This window comes from Pyxicephalus adspersus, chromosome 8 (genome assembly GCF_032062135.1).
Source record: "Pyxicephalus adspersus chromosome 8, UCB_Pads_2.0, whole genome shotgun sequence".
In the NCBI taxonomy this organism is placed as follows: domain Eukaryota; kingdom Metazoa; phylum Chordata; class Amphibia; order Anura; family Pyxicephalidae; genus Pyxicephalus; species Pyxicephalus adspersus.
Window position 1 is genome coordinate 24,620,823 of NC_092865.1, and position 18,289 is coordinate 24,639,111.

The 18,289-nt window shown below is 35.5% G+C and overlaps 1 protein-coding gene across 1 annotated transcript in view; it reads right to left on the reverse strand.

The window, feature by feature from the left end:
* The window catches only part of LHX4 (LIM homeobox 4), a 41,944-nt gene extending 24,305 nt beyond the window's left edge, over positions 1 to 17,639 (reverse strand). The window contains exon 1 of the mRNA XM_072419806.1: positions 17,324 to 17,639. Coding sequence (XP_072275907.1) covers positions 17,324 to 17,399 — 76 coding nt within the window. The 5' untranslated portion in view covers positions 17,400 to 17,639. The remainder of the gene's footprint in view (positions 1 to 17,323) is intronic.
* Positions 17,640 to 18,289: the final 650 nt, after the last annotated feature.

The following is an 18,289-nucleotide window of genomic DNA, read 5'->3' on the forward strand; positions in this document are numbered from 1 at the left end:
CTAATCTCAGCTTGTTACCTGCATACAGGGAAGACACCTGGGAGCCTGAAATCTTGCTGGTTGATAGGGGATCAAATACTTATTTCACTCATTACAACTCATTACAATGCACATGAGCACTGGGTTTTTGAGGGTTCTTTTATTGTTATTCTGTCTCTCACAGCTACAATAAACATTACAATTATAGACTGGTAATTTCTTTGTCAGAGGGAAAACATACAAAATCAGCAGGGGATCAAATACTTTTTCCCTCACTGTATATTCTTCCATTTGGGATATGTCCCATGAAGGTTTGGTTCTCTTTTCCTGACCTAATAGTATGGCAGTATGCAAGAGCCTTTACAAGTTAGGAATTAAAGTTATGCTGATATTAAAATCCATTTATTCTAGTAAGACCATAGTATATACTAACTTTGCAGCTGCCCTGAGTACCAAATGAAACCAAACACTCTTTAGTTACCAACACTTCCAAGAGTGTTGATCTCCTGGTCTCTGGCTGGGCTCTGTGGTTGGATTTTTGGTTGTGTCTTATAATGATCAAAAGATCCACAATCCTAGAAGTGTTAGCTTCTTTGGCCATTGAGTGCTCCTTATAACAGTGGTTTTCTGAAGCACTGGCATTGGGAGACCTTTTATTCTTATTTGGATCCTACCAAAAGTCACTGTAAAAATGTAAGAGGTCCAGAAACAATACAATTTATAAAGTCCTTCTTAAATGTTGTTAACATTATATGTTAAACATTTTTACTTCTCTCAAAAGAGAGAAAATATTTTTTGATTACTCCCCAGAAGATGAAAGAGCACTGATATCATCCAGGAAAATTAGAGGTTCTTTTAATAGGCCCTAGGAAATGGTCACAAGTATTGCGGTGTGCACAACATTGGAACCCACATTGGAAAGGACAGTGTGTTCTCTCTCTTCTCCCCAATAATGCAGAGTGTTGATAAAAGGTTGCACATGAAAATGTGATCCAAGTAACTTCCTTGATGCCGACAGCTGGCATTATTTTCAAGTATTTAAAGTAGACATGTTACATTAATTGTCAACAAAAGCTGGCATGTGTTTTTTGGGCTCTATAGGCTAGCAAGGTACGGTGCAATAAACATTAAATTAAGGGTCATTATAATTAAATAGGGCTTTACAGTATTTGGTGATGAGATGGTCCAGATGGTTCCTCAAAAGTAAACATTTGTGAACAATATCCAGTACTCAATACTGTCACATCGGGAAGGAGAGGAGTGTGTTCCTGTGCAAACCTTGACTTTCAGAAAATTAAAAAGCACAGGAAAGTTCAGTTTATTTATTTGAGAAGTTCTCTTTACGAGATTCCCTAAAGTAAACCTCTGGCCAAAAGTTTTTTTTTAGTAGCAAATGGCTAAAACCTTTGCCAGGATTACCATTTGTAAAGATCTACTTTTTTAATTTGCTCTGTTGCCACCAGGGTTAAAAAAGAAAGGGAACGGCAAATGTTTACTGCATATCTTTAAATGGAGATCTGAAAGCTGTTCATGGTACAATTTCCCCTTACTTCCGATTTCCAATAAATTCCTGTGGCATCTCTGAGGAATGGAAGTGCAGAGTGATGTCAATGGGGATACAGCATTAAAAAACCTGACAAAGGCTTAATATCTTTCCTAATCTATCCAAAATATATTTTAATATATATTTTAAAAAAATTAGGCTGCAGTTACATTAGAAGATCCTGGGATGTATGGCACCATATCTATCCAATGTTTCCACTAATTTACTGCAAACATGGTATTTCTGTATAATAAGTAAATTTACTTCCAACCCAAATCTGTCTGCTGTCATCGGCCAGCCGCGGAAGGTAATGAGATTGAGTTTAGAAGCACAGACTGATGGTTGCCTTTCAAGGTTTGTGGAATTTATGCTGCAAAGAGTAAAGATGAAATTTCATGACAATAAATCAATGATAAGAAGTTCAAGAAGCTTCATATGATAATCTCATTGATGAAAAAGCTTTACCTTTCTCAAACTGTTAAACAGAATCTCCTCATCCTCCCCGTTCATGTGTCCCATCAATCAGTATTGACAGCGGCTCTACCTACATGTTGCAGTGCAATTGTGAAGCCGCAGTTCCCAGCATTCACTGCAAGCACAGGGTACCTGCAATGGTTCTGGAGGTCCCTTGCTGAACTCATTACTATCACTTTAAATGGGTCACATAAATGAATATTTATTACGCCAGATAGATGAGTGCAAAATGCCCAATTCTGAATTCATTTGAACCTGTGAGTTAGTATTGTGTTTACTGACAATACAAATGAGAAAATAAAGAGCCATCCAAAGCCAAATACAACAGAAAGGATAAAAATAAGTAAGGGGAACAGCTGTAATTATTAAGTGGTAAAAATGTGACTTATACATGGGAACACCATGACATTATTACCATAGTGATATCAGTAAATGTGAGACTTACCAAACATTCACTGCAGGTAAATAAATCACTGTAATTAAGGACACAGACACCTGAAATATTTGTATGTAGTGAATATTTGGTGAACGTCACCTTTACTGATTTATATATACCCCAAAGTTTAAACTTTATACGCTAAACTATAAGATTATAACTGTAAGATCAAACAGCTGAGATCTGTTGCCAAGTTAACATAATTATTATTATTACACAGTATTTATATGGTGTCGACATATTACGCAGCGCTGTACAAAGCCCATAGTCATGTCACTAACTGTCCCTCAAAGGAGTTCACAATCTAATATCCCTACCATTGTCATTTGTCATTAACACAGTCTGAGGTCAATTTTTAGTGGGAAGCCAATGAACCTAACTGCATGTTTTTGAAATGTGGAGGGAAACCAGAGCACAAACCGCGCAAACATGGGGAGAACCTGCAAACTCCATGCAGATAGTGTCCTCGCTGAGAGTTGGAAACCAAAGAATTGGAAACCAAAGATTTCCAGTATATTGATCATTCAAATACAGATACTGTATATGGATACATTTGAATATTACACATAACAAAATCCTAAATATATTGTGGCCCCCTAAATGAGACCCAGTACTGTGAAATATGAGCCAAGAGTCAACAGCCATTTAGCAATAAAAATTTACAAACAAATCTGAATTCAATTATAATGTAAAAATAAGCAAAAACGACAACCTAGTGTATGGGATGCAGAGAGTACCCAATGTTTTGGGGGATTAAAATGCACCCTTGCTCAAGAAGAGAAAACCTATTGATCTATATAATACTCTAAAGGGTCTATTTAAATATTATCACCCAAATATTCCCCAGTGGAGAATCCATTTCTGCCATTGAAATACAAGGACCTGGAAGATTCTCCACCAAGGATAGATAAGCCAGACTTACTACTTTATAAATAAAAACTGGTCCTTCATACCATTCTATAGGTTATGTTACCTAATATTGAGTAATTTTTATTTTTCCTTTTTTATGCTGAAAGAGTTATTAAATTATATATATTTTTAACTGTATTTTGGATTTCAGACTGCTGTCAAAATGTAATTCTGCAGTTGTTCAGACGTACTGAATTCATGTTTTGTTTTTTGATACGCACATAACAAAGATCAGTTGGATGTAAGAATTATATTACATATATTGGCCCTGTTTTCTTCTTTGTAATATTTTACAGTATTTTGCTTCTTTGCATGCTAGTCTGTCTAATGTTCATGACTTGGCCAACTCATGGTTAGGCTGATATCTACTTTAAAGCTAATCAGCAGGAAACAAATAACTGCCTTGTATCAATAATATACAATCTTTACATTTAACCCAATACAAAAAAAAAAGAAGAACAATCTTGAAAAAAATAAGTGGCATATAAAAACAGCAATATCAAAATTCACCGCATGGTCCTTGTAATGTTTGACCCCAGGATTCATTGGATTCTCTACCATTGGACCAACTATTAGCACATCTGAGATGAAAATCCGTAGATCCCAAGTTATATTTAATAATCATTACACCCCACACACTTACTGCAGAACCCCAGTTGTATTTAACGGTTTGCCCACCGGAGAGATAGGTATAATGCCCACATACAGAGGGATGTAGTTCTACATACCCAGCAGGTCTTGGTTGGAAATGTAATTCATGTTTGCTGGTTTACCCAACCCTAGTACATTGCTCTTCTTCCCCAAACACACAACATAGATCATTAAAGTAATAAATACAACAAAAGACTTTGTTTAATGTTTTTGGATGTTGGTCATTGTAAAATAGCAATTGACAAGTGAGGAGTTAAATCCCTCAAGATGACACATTGTCGGGGATTTCAATGCAGGTCCATGGGGCAATGCTGGATTAGGATTAAGGTCAGATCAAAATCTCACACACACCAAGATCTTCTGCAAAGAATTAGTGGCAAATCTTTCAGGCAAGGAAGAACACCAAACAGAAATACATCTTAAGAAAATGCTGCTGTTTATCTGTAAATAGGATTTCACTTGGCATTAAATACCCTGCAATAAGCATATACTTTCTATGAAAGGCTGCAATATGCTAATGGATTGGAAGATTGCTGTACATCTGTGTGTATGCCAGCAGAGAAGATATTCTGCTTACCGTACACAGCAGACAGCCATGTGCCCGGGTCAGCTACTATCAATTGTGTAACCTGGATGACTTTCTCTACGAATAAACAAATAACCAAAAACGGCTACCTGGAATAACAATAAATGTAATGCAACTTTTCTAAATGTCTTTGAAAAAGCCATTTAATAAAATACCAGTCAAATCTGACATGTTCATATTTTGCAATTTCAGTTTTACGTGTATACCAGAGAATTAAATGTTCTTAGTGTAAAGTAGAAAGTACATTATCTTTATTGTGTATGGTGATTTCCACTTTAATCTCTGCTATGAAACCTCCCCGTCAATCCTACTGGTTTTAATCAGTCAAGAGCTGACAACACTAAAAGAATAATTAGAAAATATACCTTGTGTTGTCACCTTCTACCCAGTGTCGCCATGCCTAGACTTCATGACCACCATGCATAGCAGCAATGTTATCCAGTTGGAAGAGGCTGGCCATGGCTACATACATACATTGGCAAATCATGCCAAGTACTACCCCTCTCCCTAGGTAACTGTCAGGAGCTCCCTCTTATATAGCAGACAACTGGTGACCAGGGGAACCAATCTCCCCCCTTAGTTGTCGTGCAAGGGCTTTTAGGAGTTGAAGGTCACTGGCTCATTGTGAGGTGGGAGAAAGGGAAACAGTGCCACTTCTACTTTCTGCCAACAACACTTGCACACAAAAGAAACACAAATATCATAAAATGTAACTGCTCACTGCTAAAAGTGAGAAAAGCTGTGATTTTGATATGTTGATATAGTGTTGTTCCAGGTTCATATGGGTCATTGGAAGGAAGAGGCAAGTGGAAGAAGGTAAAGCAGAAAAGCCATACAGATATGCCAACACCTGCTGAATGAGGTCAGCATTGGGCATGGTGGACATTGCTAATAGATCTAAATGTGTAATATGTATGGTTCTAAGTAATACATGAAATTAGTCTGAGCACTGCCCGGGGCTGGCAACAGTTTTCATTTGTTTCATTTTTTTTAGTGGACCCCATCCCATAAATTTGAAGCACCACTTTCACCATATTATACTCTGTAACTGTACATGTTTTATACAAATAAATGATACTATTTAGTATTTTAATCCCTTTTTTTCATATGCCTTTTTCATATTTTCTCCACATTTATGGAAAGGCCAAGCTGCCCAGGAAAAGTTGCAGTAGTTGGAAGATACTAGGACACCACTATGGTGTATACATCTGTCACCATTTATTTCTAAGGTGTCATGAGCACCCTTGGCATTGGTTTAATTTGTCTGACCTCAGACTACATAATTGAGTCATCTAGGAAAAGAAAGATGCATTATCTTAATCTTTTAATGGAAAGAAACAAAAAAGGGAAATATACAAGTATATGCAGTAATGTGGCAGATTTGAATGTGAATGGGCACACTGTCAGCCTTTCACTGCGTATGCCAGTCTTAGCTCTTTTCAATATTTGGCATCCTAAGATACCTGCCAAAAGATTTATAAAACACTGCATAAGCTTTAATGATCCTCAGATACCTGCTATGCTTTATGGCCATACATTGGAAAAAAATGCATTAAAGATGCTGAAATTACCCAGGCTTGGTGTCACCGTTCTGCCTCTTTTTTGGAAATAGTAAAAACCTTGCAATACCTGTATTGCCACCAACATTCCCCCACCCCCATCTATTGTTATTCCATGCATCTCTCAAAAGCTTTTTCCCATCTATAGTGCAGAATCAGAATTTTTATTGCAAGCCTGATTTTATTAGAAAAAGAAAGCCTTTCCCTACAGAAGAATTGTGTGCAGCCTTTCTGTTTACATCTGAGGGATGATATATGCAAGGACACAACAAGGAAAGATGTACAACAGCAATCGATTTTAGCATTTATTTTTTATATACTAATAAACATTGGGTTAAACAAATGACCTCTGAAAAGGCCATGATGGTCTGTGAGGGACAGGGGGTCACTAATACGGCAGAATTGTTGGCAGGAATCTTACAGATTTACAATAAAGAGAATCAGAGCACTAAACACCTCATTGTGGACGAGGATGGACATAGAAAACATCACATGGCTCAGACTAGAACACCAAAAACTTTCAGAAATAGTTGTATAGCACAAGCAATATTCACAATGCATAGTGTTCCTGCCTGCACTGGAGATGTTTTCCCAATTTATAGTAAACCACTAATTTGCAGTTGGCTAATGAATATCTTCACTGGATTGTCCAAGGATGAAACTTTGTCCAATGGGTGACAGTTACAGCAGCACCCACACAATGGTGAGACCCAGGGTGAGCTGTGACACCTTTACAATGAGCTCAGAAGCAGAATCCATAGAGGAAGGAATCTCTTAATTAGCCTTGGGCAGCTTAGCAATTCATTGATGTATGTATGGGTCCAAGACCCACAGCATGGAAGCTGTCACCAGAACCTAATGAAGCCACCACCACCATGTTCAACTGAATGGTAGGCTTTAAAGCCACTTTGTGCAGGCTTTGCACATGGCTGAAGTGGATCACAGCATAGATGATGGAAGTGACAAATACTGTAGCTTCTTCCCACACAGTTTCTTTTCTTCCTCTGGATAACCACACTGCAAAGGCCACATGTACGTAATGTAATTTGAGTTAACCTGCAGTGTGATTTGCCGTTCCTGGGCATATATAATTAGTTTGCTATGCATCTGGGAGCAGCTAAGCACATACTTTTTTCATCACAAGTGTGATATTGACCTACATATAATATTTTGAATACAGGGAATGTATTTACTTGTATTTGAATTCATATACAGCCTTTTGATTTACCCCATACAGCAGAGATCACACTAGAAGTGGAAGAAGCAGCACAATGCACCAATCTCTAATATAGCACTGCTCATATTTTTACAAGGAATTCGTTGATAGTAGCAGCAGAGTGACAAAGAGAGAAAAGCTCATCAGTTTGCTGCTTCTCTTTTTACTCTCCACTCACAGTCTTGAGAAGGGACCTTTTGCTGTTACTTAACTGCACCAAAGAAAATACGGGCTTCTGCCCTACTGGGATGGAGCGGTGTGAGTGTCAGGACTAGATGAACATATGGCTGATATGATACCAAATATATATAATTATATATTATTTTTTAGGGGGGATCCTGGAATTACCAATTCTCTGATGCCATTTATGCCACTGTGTGAATATATTCCTAACAATGGTGCCAATGCCCTCTAATCGCTGAACAGCATAGATCACAGTGTCAGAAACTAGGGCTCAGACAACCATGGGCAGTGGGAATAGATGACAGGGATTGGTCAAAAAGTGTCACAAAGTGACTAAACATGTCACTTGTCTAATCCCATTGTCCCCAACAATTCTTTATCATTACCAATGGCTGAATCAGGAATCTATCATCCAATGCCTATATACAGATTAAATGTCAGAAGATGTTACATATAAATGAATAACAATTTTCCAAAAAAACCTTCAATAAATCAAGGAATTAATCTGCAATATTTGACAATTAAAGCAGTGATATAATAGGACGAGAAAGCTTATTTATTATCTGTGTTGGTAATGCGCCAACATATCACAAATATAAAACAGTATATAAAACTACCTACATCTGCCCCTTAGAATGGTTCACATTATAATGCCTCTGTCACATTGAAGACAGTTAACCTGTTTATGAGAATTAGAGGCACATTTATAACAAAGTGATCATTCGGATTACAAAGTGCAGTATTTATACAGAAATACTATTAAAATGACCCCATTTCTAAAAATGGTAATCAGCTGACACAATCACCCTTTTTATGAATGAATACCCATTTTTTAATGATTTTGCTGAATTTCTTTTAATACTTCCCAACACTTTAGTGGTGAGAGATACTTGAAAAGGGCCTGTGGAGATTTCTATCATAATAGTGCTGATCTCTATAGGAAACAGTAATCATTAGTGGTGCTTTTTATAAACACCTGGTCACCATTTTTGCTGCAATTGTGCTAGAAAATCCTAGAAAATTAGCATACACGAACACAATGAAAGAGAAAGGGCTCTTTAAACTACTTAAAAAATTATGATAAGTTTCTTGAACTAATTAGGTTTCTGATTGACACTTAAATGTAAATACGGTACAGCTTTTTGCTTCTTTAAAAATCCAAATCAACAAGAAACAAAACTTTTTCTCACTTTTATAATTCTAGTTTTATAAAACTGAAAACCAGGATTTCAGAAGTAGAGAACGCAAAAGTGGAGATTTGAAGTAATCTATATTTATTTTTTTTAATACAATAAATAAAAATGCACAAATGATTGTTGCTGATGTTATCTCTTTTTATAGTGTACAATGTTTGATATTACTTGTACAAAACTGGAACTATTGGTTACTATGTGCCAGTAAATCACGTCCTAAACCTCCAGGTTGCTGTTTACAGGTAAAAATATGATGTGCATGTCTACCATAAGGCATTAGTTAAAGAGCCAAAACATTTTATTTGTCATTTTGGACAGAGCAAGGAATGGATGAGACTCCTATCACATTAGTTTCTCTTACAACCTGAAGTAAATACCTAAAGAGGGAAAAATTTCTTCCTAGACAGTTTTCTCCCCATTGGAAGATTTCCCCTCATTTCCACTTCCTCTACAAATTTGGATTTCTAGTTATTTGTGCTAGAGGCAATAATCACCAATAATTCACAACCCAAAAAATTGTTAACATACATTTTAATTCTGACCTTTCAGATCAGCAACAGTAAATTGTATTTCTATTAAGTCACACATGTCATTTGCAGACTACTATCACACCATATAGTCAGTCTATGACAAAACAAATCAGAAAATTACTACTTCCTGTACTAAGAGGTCCAATGAAGAATGACTAAGCTTCACTTAAGGTCTACTATGAAATATTTGTTATGATGGAGAGAAGAGAACCTGATTGGCTCTGGTAGATAGCACTGCCAGTCACCTGCATTCAGGTGTATAGGAATTAGGGGGTATTATTACAAAGGATTTATCCTACTAATAATTAGGGTGTAATAATATCATGAGTATAGTTCAGTAACAAATACACAACGTGCTTTTATTGTTATGCGTTTTTATTTAATTCCCATTTGTTTAAACACAATCAAATAATATGTGTGCAACACTGATAAATAATAATTACTAGTACTATTCTTAGGGGTCTATTCACAAAGCAGTGTATTTATTATTCAATTGAAATGCATGGACCTAGAAGATTCTCCACCAGGGGATGTTTAAATGAAAGTAATATTCATTTCTTTATAAATAGACTCCATGTTGTTACTATTAATAATAACAACAAACTGATTTGTCAATATTCAGTGACATCTATTATATTGATGGAGCTGCAGGTCAAACCTTTGTCATTGTCAGACACCAAAGCCATCATGAAATCACATTTGAGCCCTGAGCTATAGAAATATTACAATTTGCCTTATGAAGAACAACCAGCCAGATTCTTGGTTACTTTTTACTGGTGCAGAAAATAAAAGCACATATCCAGCAATTTATAAAACCAGCAGAATTGCTAGTGCAAAGAGATGAGGAGTAAAGGATGGCTGTAATCCATAGAACACAGATTCCTTGAATCTCCAATTTACTTATTTCATTTGTCATTTTTCCATCTCAAACATTTGGCATCTTCTCACATTTTTTAACAATTTTCAATATTTTTTTTTTTTAGGTTAATATGTACCTTCCCCTACCACGATCTGTAATAACAAACAATGTATACCTAAAATGTATCATTTCCTCTAATAGTATTGTTACATGTACAATTGGTTACCGATGACATCTCACATACCCACAGTACACCTTTTATAATGTCACATTTTAATATATTCCATATTATTTAATATTGTTATAAGTGTATATACCCAATATATTTATTCTCGTTTTTGCATTCTATCTGGGATCATTCTGCTCATCATAAGGCAGAGAAGAAATCAGAGGAGTGTATGAGAAAGGCAGAAGTCTGTCCCAATTCAATATACTATCATTTGTAAATCAGGTCGTCAAATATTATCCTAATCACACTACCTAAAAGATCATCGCCTCTTATGTCTCAAATAATTGTCAGAGATAAAGTAAAATCAAGCTATATCACAAATCAGTCTACAACAAAACACATCACAACATACAGAAAATAGTCCATTAAAAATCAATATTATTCCAGATAGTGGAATGTATTTTAAGACAATATGTAATACAATGACTTTCAATACGCATCGAATGATGTGATCTTAATACGGTTGGTGTTATTCTGGAATTGTATCCCTGTGTGTTCATGAGTATATGATAAAACGTGTTATTGGGAAGTCTTTGGGTTATAAATGGTATTAAAATGACAAATATTAGATTATAATGGGGAAGTGGGCAGTTTCTGCTTTAATAAAGGTCATCCAGAACAATACATCTATCGATCTATTGAGATATATATATATATATATATATATATATATATATATAATGATTTAACAAAGGAGTTGAGAATAGACACTTACAAAAGAATGAAAATTTACATCAGTGATCCAATCATGAAACACGTAAATGATTTCACAAAGTGGATCCTAAATTAAGTGAACATTTTCCACTTCTTTTTTTAAATAATCTTCATTATATATATATATATATATATATATTATATATACACACACACATACAGACATATAGAAAATCAAGCTATTTATCTTGATAACATCAAGATAAAGAAGATCAAGATTTTTACTATATATATATTCTAATTCTACCAAATGTTTTGTTCTCTTATATATCTCCTGTCCAAGGTGGGTTATTCTGCATTAATATTATCTCCAGAACGCAGATACCCTAATTAAATATATAAATTAAAAAGTACCCTACCTAACAAGCATGCAAATATTTGTATAATATGCTACACATTGGAAGCAGTGTGCCAGGAACATTAATCATTTCTTAAATACAATGACATAAAATAATATTTAGGGCTATACTTTAAAGATATTGATTGGTGGGCTCATGAACTCCTGCAATGTATAATATGTATGATATGTGTAATATGTATGATATGTGTAATATGTATAATATGTATAATATGTATAATATGTATGATATGTATAATATGTATGATATGTATGACACAGTCGGTGTACCGCTCTAATGTAAGGCAATGCAGGTCGGAGGAGTGTGTGCGGGGTGATTGAACATACAGCGGCGAGGCGGTCGGTCCCTGTCCATGGTGCTGAACGCTGGCTGGGTGGGGTGTACAGGCTCCATGTATGTTATATAAGTGATTGGTGACACAGGACACTATTTCTGCATGTCTGTGCTCGGGGACACGCAGATCCAGAATAGATAATACAATCAACTAATTACTAGGACTGATGTGAGATTTACAGACTGTCAGAGAGCCGCAGAAGATACATCAATCTCTGACTTGTATGGGAAAATGACTGCATATAAATATCTCTAGAAATGCTTGTGTGTCCAGAATATTGTAATACAGAGATGTGCAATACACAGGGCGATCTCAGGAATAACATTGCTGCAAGTCAGCTAATAGACAGATCAGGAAAGATCTTTACATATCTATCAATCTGCCTGGCAGCATAATGCAAATCTGTCCATCCATCTATACATGTGTAATGCATCTATCTTCATGACAGCCATATGCATAACTTTTTGTTATCTATTTATCTTTTCAGATATTTCTTTACAACTATCCTATCTCTATCAATCCTATCTATGTATATATATCCCCAATTTATCTATCTATCCATCCATCTATCCATCTATCTATCTATCCATCCCCATTTTATTTCTCCATCTATCATAATAATGTATTGCTGTATATATAAAACATCAACAATATCTATCCATTTATCTATCCTATTCCAGTTCTCCATTCTATCTATGTAATATCAATCTATCCATCTATCTATCTATCAGTACTGCATCGATTCATAACAGCTCTATGTATAACTATGTATAACTTCTATGTACCTACCATCCTTTTGTCAGCTATCAAAATATTTATCTTATTACTAACAGATAATCTGTCAATCTGATCTTTCACATTTAATTTGATCAGATCCATCCATTCCTATCTACCTACCTCATCTATCTCATCTCTACCAGGGACATTTCTATATATCTATCTGTAATCCATCTATGTATCTATCTTCATACAGCTCGATGCATTACTGTATGTCATGTATCTATACACCCAGAACATAGTTTATGAAAGATATCAAACCCATTCATTTATCTATCTGTAATTAGTATCTGCTATTTATCTATGTTTAGGAGAGCTCTGTACATAGAACTATGTAATCTAACCTACTATCTATCTAGCAATATTTTTGTGACAGCTATCAAAACTATTACATAGCTTTTTTATACCTAACATATATCTCACTAATTATCTTTCTATCCATCAAATCTTTACATAAATATTTGTAATTTATCTATTTATCTATCTACCGAGCAACCTTTTTTATATCTCAAAGAGATATCTATCTATACATCTATCTTATTCTTGGAGATATTTCTATCTGTCTATATGTAATCTAATTATCTATCTATCTTTATGACAAATCCATGTATTACTATACTATTGTATTACATATATATTAGTATCCATGTATTACAGCTATACCAATAATATATTATTACTATATGGTAAATATCTATCCAGCGATCAGCCTATTTGTTATTGCATCTATCTATCTATCTATCTATCTATCTATCTATCTATCTATCTATCTATCTTTACCTGCCCATATGAAATCTATCTATTTATATATTTTTATATCTTCATGACAGTTCCATGTATTACTATACTATTATAATATATATATCATCTTATAACATAAATCTATATTTCACCTTTGATCTAAACGATTTTTCGTATTCTTGCTTTCATATACACAGTGGCTTAGTGAATGTACTTATATTTCTATATAAATGCTATGACTGGTTAGCTTTTTATATTAATAAACAAGCCTGTTCTGCACAGGATATGAGGAGAGATATAAAGTACAGTGACAGAGGATAGGAAGGATCAGGTACTGGCAGTGGGATGGAAAACTACAGAAATAATCCACTGTCTGATCACACAATTAGAGATATTATACTGAATGTTCCTTCCTCACCATAACAAATTCTGAATACCAGCTCTCTATGTACAGGAATTAGCATATGAGAGAAGTGTCAGCGATTTGTCGGGATCCCTCCCACACAGAGTGCTCCTGTCTAATGCTGGGACCCTATATACAGAATAGCAGGCAATGCTGAGACTCCATGCACAGTCCCTGCCAGTGATGGATCTCCCGGGGTCTATAGGTCTATGGCAATGCTTCATATCAACTACATACTGTAAGGAGGACGCTGCAGGAATGAACAAAGAGCCAGAATACTGGAGAACCACCGAGGGCTGCTGGGATGTTTTATATATACAGCAAGAAAGAGAGATACAATGAAGATAGATAGATAGATAGATAGATAGATAGATAGATAGATAGATAGATAGATAGATAGATAGGATTGACAGAGATAGGATAGATAGAGAAGATGAATATAGAAGTATAAATAGATAGGAAGAAAGCTGTGGATGGTGGAGATAGATAGATTTAATATATATAGATAGGATGGATATACATACATAAAATGGATAAAGATGGGATTGATAGAGATAGGATAGATATAGAGGATGAATATATATGTATATTATTATTAGTAGTAGTATTAATAAACAGGATTTATATAGCGCCAACATATTACGCAGCGCTGTACATTAAATAGGGGTTGCAAATGACAGACTATATATATATGGAGAATGTGTATAGATAGGTAAGAGATAGATAAATAAACCCCTATTTAATGTACATAATATATTTTTATTATTATGATTAATAATAATAATAATAATAATAATATAAAGGATAGATGGAATAAATCTAAATGCATAGATAGAAAGATAAATAGCTTGGGATGGGTACAGGTAGATAAAAATAGAGGACAGATAAAAACGTATATATGAATAGATAAATAGATACATATGTATAGTAGATATAGATTCAAAAGAGGATTGTGATTGAGGATGAATATAGATGTATAGATAGACAGAGGAATAGATGTGGATGATGTATTTAGATAAAAAATAGATATGACAGCCTATAGATAGACATACCATGGATATTGTAACAGGATAATAATTAGAAAGACAGATGAATGGATCACAGCAGACAGAGAGGCAGATAATTGGACGTTACAAGGAAAGTTGTTTAGGTGGAACATTCGTAGTTAGCAGGTAAATATCTCCAGTATATTAAACATTTATATTTAAGGAAAGACCACTGATAGATATTTTGGAAGAGAAGCAGTTACAGATTGATGGAATTTCAGAAACAGAGAACAAATCTTGTGATTGACCAAGATGAGCTGAGGAAATGAAATTGCAGGATTTTCGGTAGAGAAATACAATACACAAGCATTAGATAAATAGGAGCATTTAGTAAATAGACAACACAGAAATATTAATGAATAGAGAAGGTAATGGTTGCAATATTGATTGCATCAACAGAGAGATCGATTAATGGGCTAACTAACAATTACATATATGAATAGATAATAATTAGGTAAATGACTAAATTAGACATACTTTAGAAGATAAGAAACATTAGTCAACCTATATCCCCTGTATAGAGAGCCGACAAACAAATACTTTTTAAACAGTAAGCATATCTTTGGAAATTATATATATATTTATATATTCTAAAAAATAAAAGATATAAGCAGCGCTAATGTGCAGTATTTATATATATTGTCGCTCTGCGCTGTATTTATATTTGGATAATTTGGATATACAGGTTTTTATAGAATAAGATATAGGTTAATAATTACAAACAAGTGCCAGCATCGCAGAGGGGCATGAGATCCATAAATACATTACTGCTGGGTGAGCCACATATCCATCATAGTTGGTGAACAGCTGTGTCTAGGCACTGCTCACAGACCTGGAATATTAATGCTGATTTTATAAGCGGAATATTAAGTCTTTCATGTACAGGACAATCCCCTAAACTCTGCTCTATAAGCCTCTAGATAAAAAAAAGAATCTTTATCTGGGAGCTCTGCAGAACATGCATTGGTTCATATAATAAAGTATATAAAAACCAATACAAAAAAATCTCCATTTATCACATCCTTGTCCCAAGCATAGGAGGCGTCCAAATTCCTGAGACCCCTATGATAATTAATATGGGGCCAGATGTGGGGTGAGCAGGCAGCGAAGGGGTAAATTAATATTTTTGGGGGCATTTATTTAAAGCCCAAGGGGTGAAGACATTAGAAAAATACAAATCGTGGTAGATATGACAGTGAATGAATAAATATATAATAACTACAACAACACAAGTCAAATGATTATTAATTCTTCTTATTATATTGATGTGATATTATATCCTTATTAATAATATTCACCATAATAAAATGATTATTGATATTAAAAACGCAATGTAAACATTCTTTCTTGTAACATCCGATATAATACTGTATTTTTCTAGGCAAACCAATGCATGGATCTAATTCTAAATGTTTCCATTCACGAGTTACGAATTATCTAATTAATTCAATTGGAAAAATGTGTAATTCCTGGGTGAAAGTTGCGTGAATCTGTTTAGACCCACATGTGTATCGCAATATATACCATACATTATATATTGCGATACACATGTATATAACATAATAATAATAATAACATTATATATATATATATATATATATATATATATTTACAGTAACTTATTATTATGCTATTCTTTTGGTTATTATACCTATATTTTGGTATACTTTTTGTTATTAGTAGTTACATTTTAATTTTTTTTACTCAGTATCATTAAAATATTCACCAAATCTCAACTTTATGTCTTTTTTTCAAAGCTTCACTCACAGCAGAGCACATAAAATGGATTTATCTAATTGAAGCCAGGAAATATAATACAGGAATACCATAAATAAAATCTAGAAATCCTCATTCCCACCATGCACCCAGTATTTTGGTGATCAGGATATATTAAAGAACAATAAATACACAAATCTCATCCCTCCAGAATTCCAACCAGCAGCGTATGGTGCTCCTCTGGTAGGGATGATGAGAGTAGTAGTATTTTGTAGTTAGGAGCAGCAGAAATTCTTCATAATGAGAAGTAATTCTGCAGATGGCTCTATAAAGCTCCCTGAATGATTCCCCTGTAACTCCAAGCAGCCTGCAAACTACACACATGCACAATTCAATTACAGCAACATGCTATGCTTTACATATTGTCAGCACCTTCACTTAACCCCTTCACTGCCCCCAGGACACTCAGATTTGTCTTTTTATTCACACATTGATATATCAGATCACAATAAGGATCATCAGAACATTGAGGGGTCTGTATGGGTAATCAGGGATTTCTGGCAGGATGGAGCAGAGTGCTGGAGGTGCAGCAGGTGACTGTGGACCAGGAAAGTTTGCAGTTAACTTTTTTTTTTTTGGATGGGACAGGTGCTTTTTGGGGGGAGCCTTATCCATCAGCCTTGGCATCCCCACAGTCGTTTCTATGATGATCAGATCACCCCTGACCTGTGCAGCCTGTGACCCCCCACTGATCAGATATGCAATCTGCAGATAGCACTGCTAGCCATCATGTCCCTGTACATCACCTCCCTGCACCATCCCGGCCCTCCATCCTGCCAGATCTCTTTATTATTAAATCAATGGGAGATGAAAAAAAACGCCTTACGTTGCATTGGCAGCCCGAGAATTTCTGGAAGCCCCTTGACAGAAGCGTCTGTGGCTACTGCTGAGCTTTGCATCATTTTATTCACACGGTGCGAATAGGATGAAAAAAGGAATCAGATGGGATGTGTAGAGAGCAGGCTAGGGACCGGTGCGGGGGGCGCTCGGCGGCTCCGGGCATGAGTGGTCAGATGACAGGGGAGTCCCGGATGGTCCCGGAGAGGTGCCGCTGTCCCGGGCTCCTGCCTGATGCTGCAGCGCTTCCCAGCCGGAGTGCCGCTTACACCCCGGCCACTTTGATTCATTCACACTGCAGGAGCTGCTGTGACGTCACCGGCCGCCGGGTCACCACGCCCCCTCGCCAATCACACGCTGAGGGGAGTTCCTGACAAACCCATAAGTAAGCACTGATGTGGGCGGCAGTTACTGTTAACGGGGCGTGGTTTGTCAGTTCCACACCCCCACGGGCTTCCTAGCAGCAGGTGTAACGCTTCTGGTTGTAACAGGACGGCGATCCACAGCGAATGGGCAGCGAATCTGTCTATAGGTGGCTCAGAGTTAACTGTAACAAACGCTCCACAACAAATATTTTATAAATTAAAAATGTAATATATCTAGGGAGTAATGTAGGCAAAGACAGTATTCTAAATTATACATATCACATAACGCCTACTTATACTTTACAGGTAGTACCCGGGTTACATACAAGATATGGAATGTAGGTTTGTTCTTAAGTTGAATTTATACGTAAGTCAGAACAGGTTCATTATTTTAATGAATGCAATCAGGACAGATGTTTGTCTCAACATATTATTAGGCAGCATGGTATCAGTTACTGTATAAAATCCTCACTGTGAGTTAATCACAAACAAAGCAAAAAAAATCTTTATGGAGCCTAGAAATGTATTAACTTCTGGAGCAAGCTGTGCTTTGATTTGCAAAAAGAAATAACTGCAGAGTTTGTCTTGGT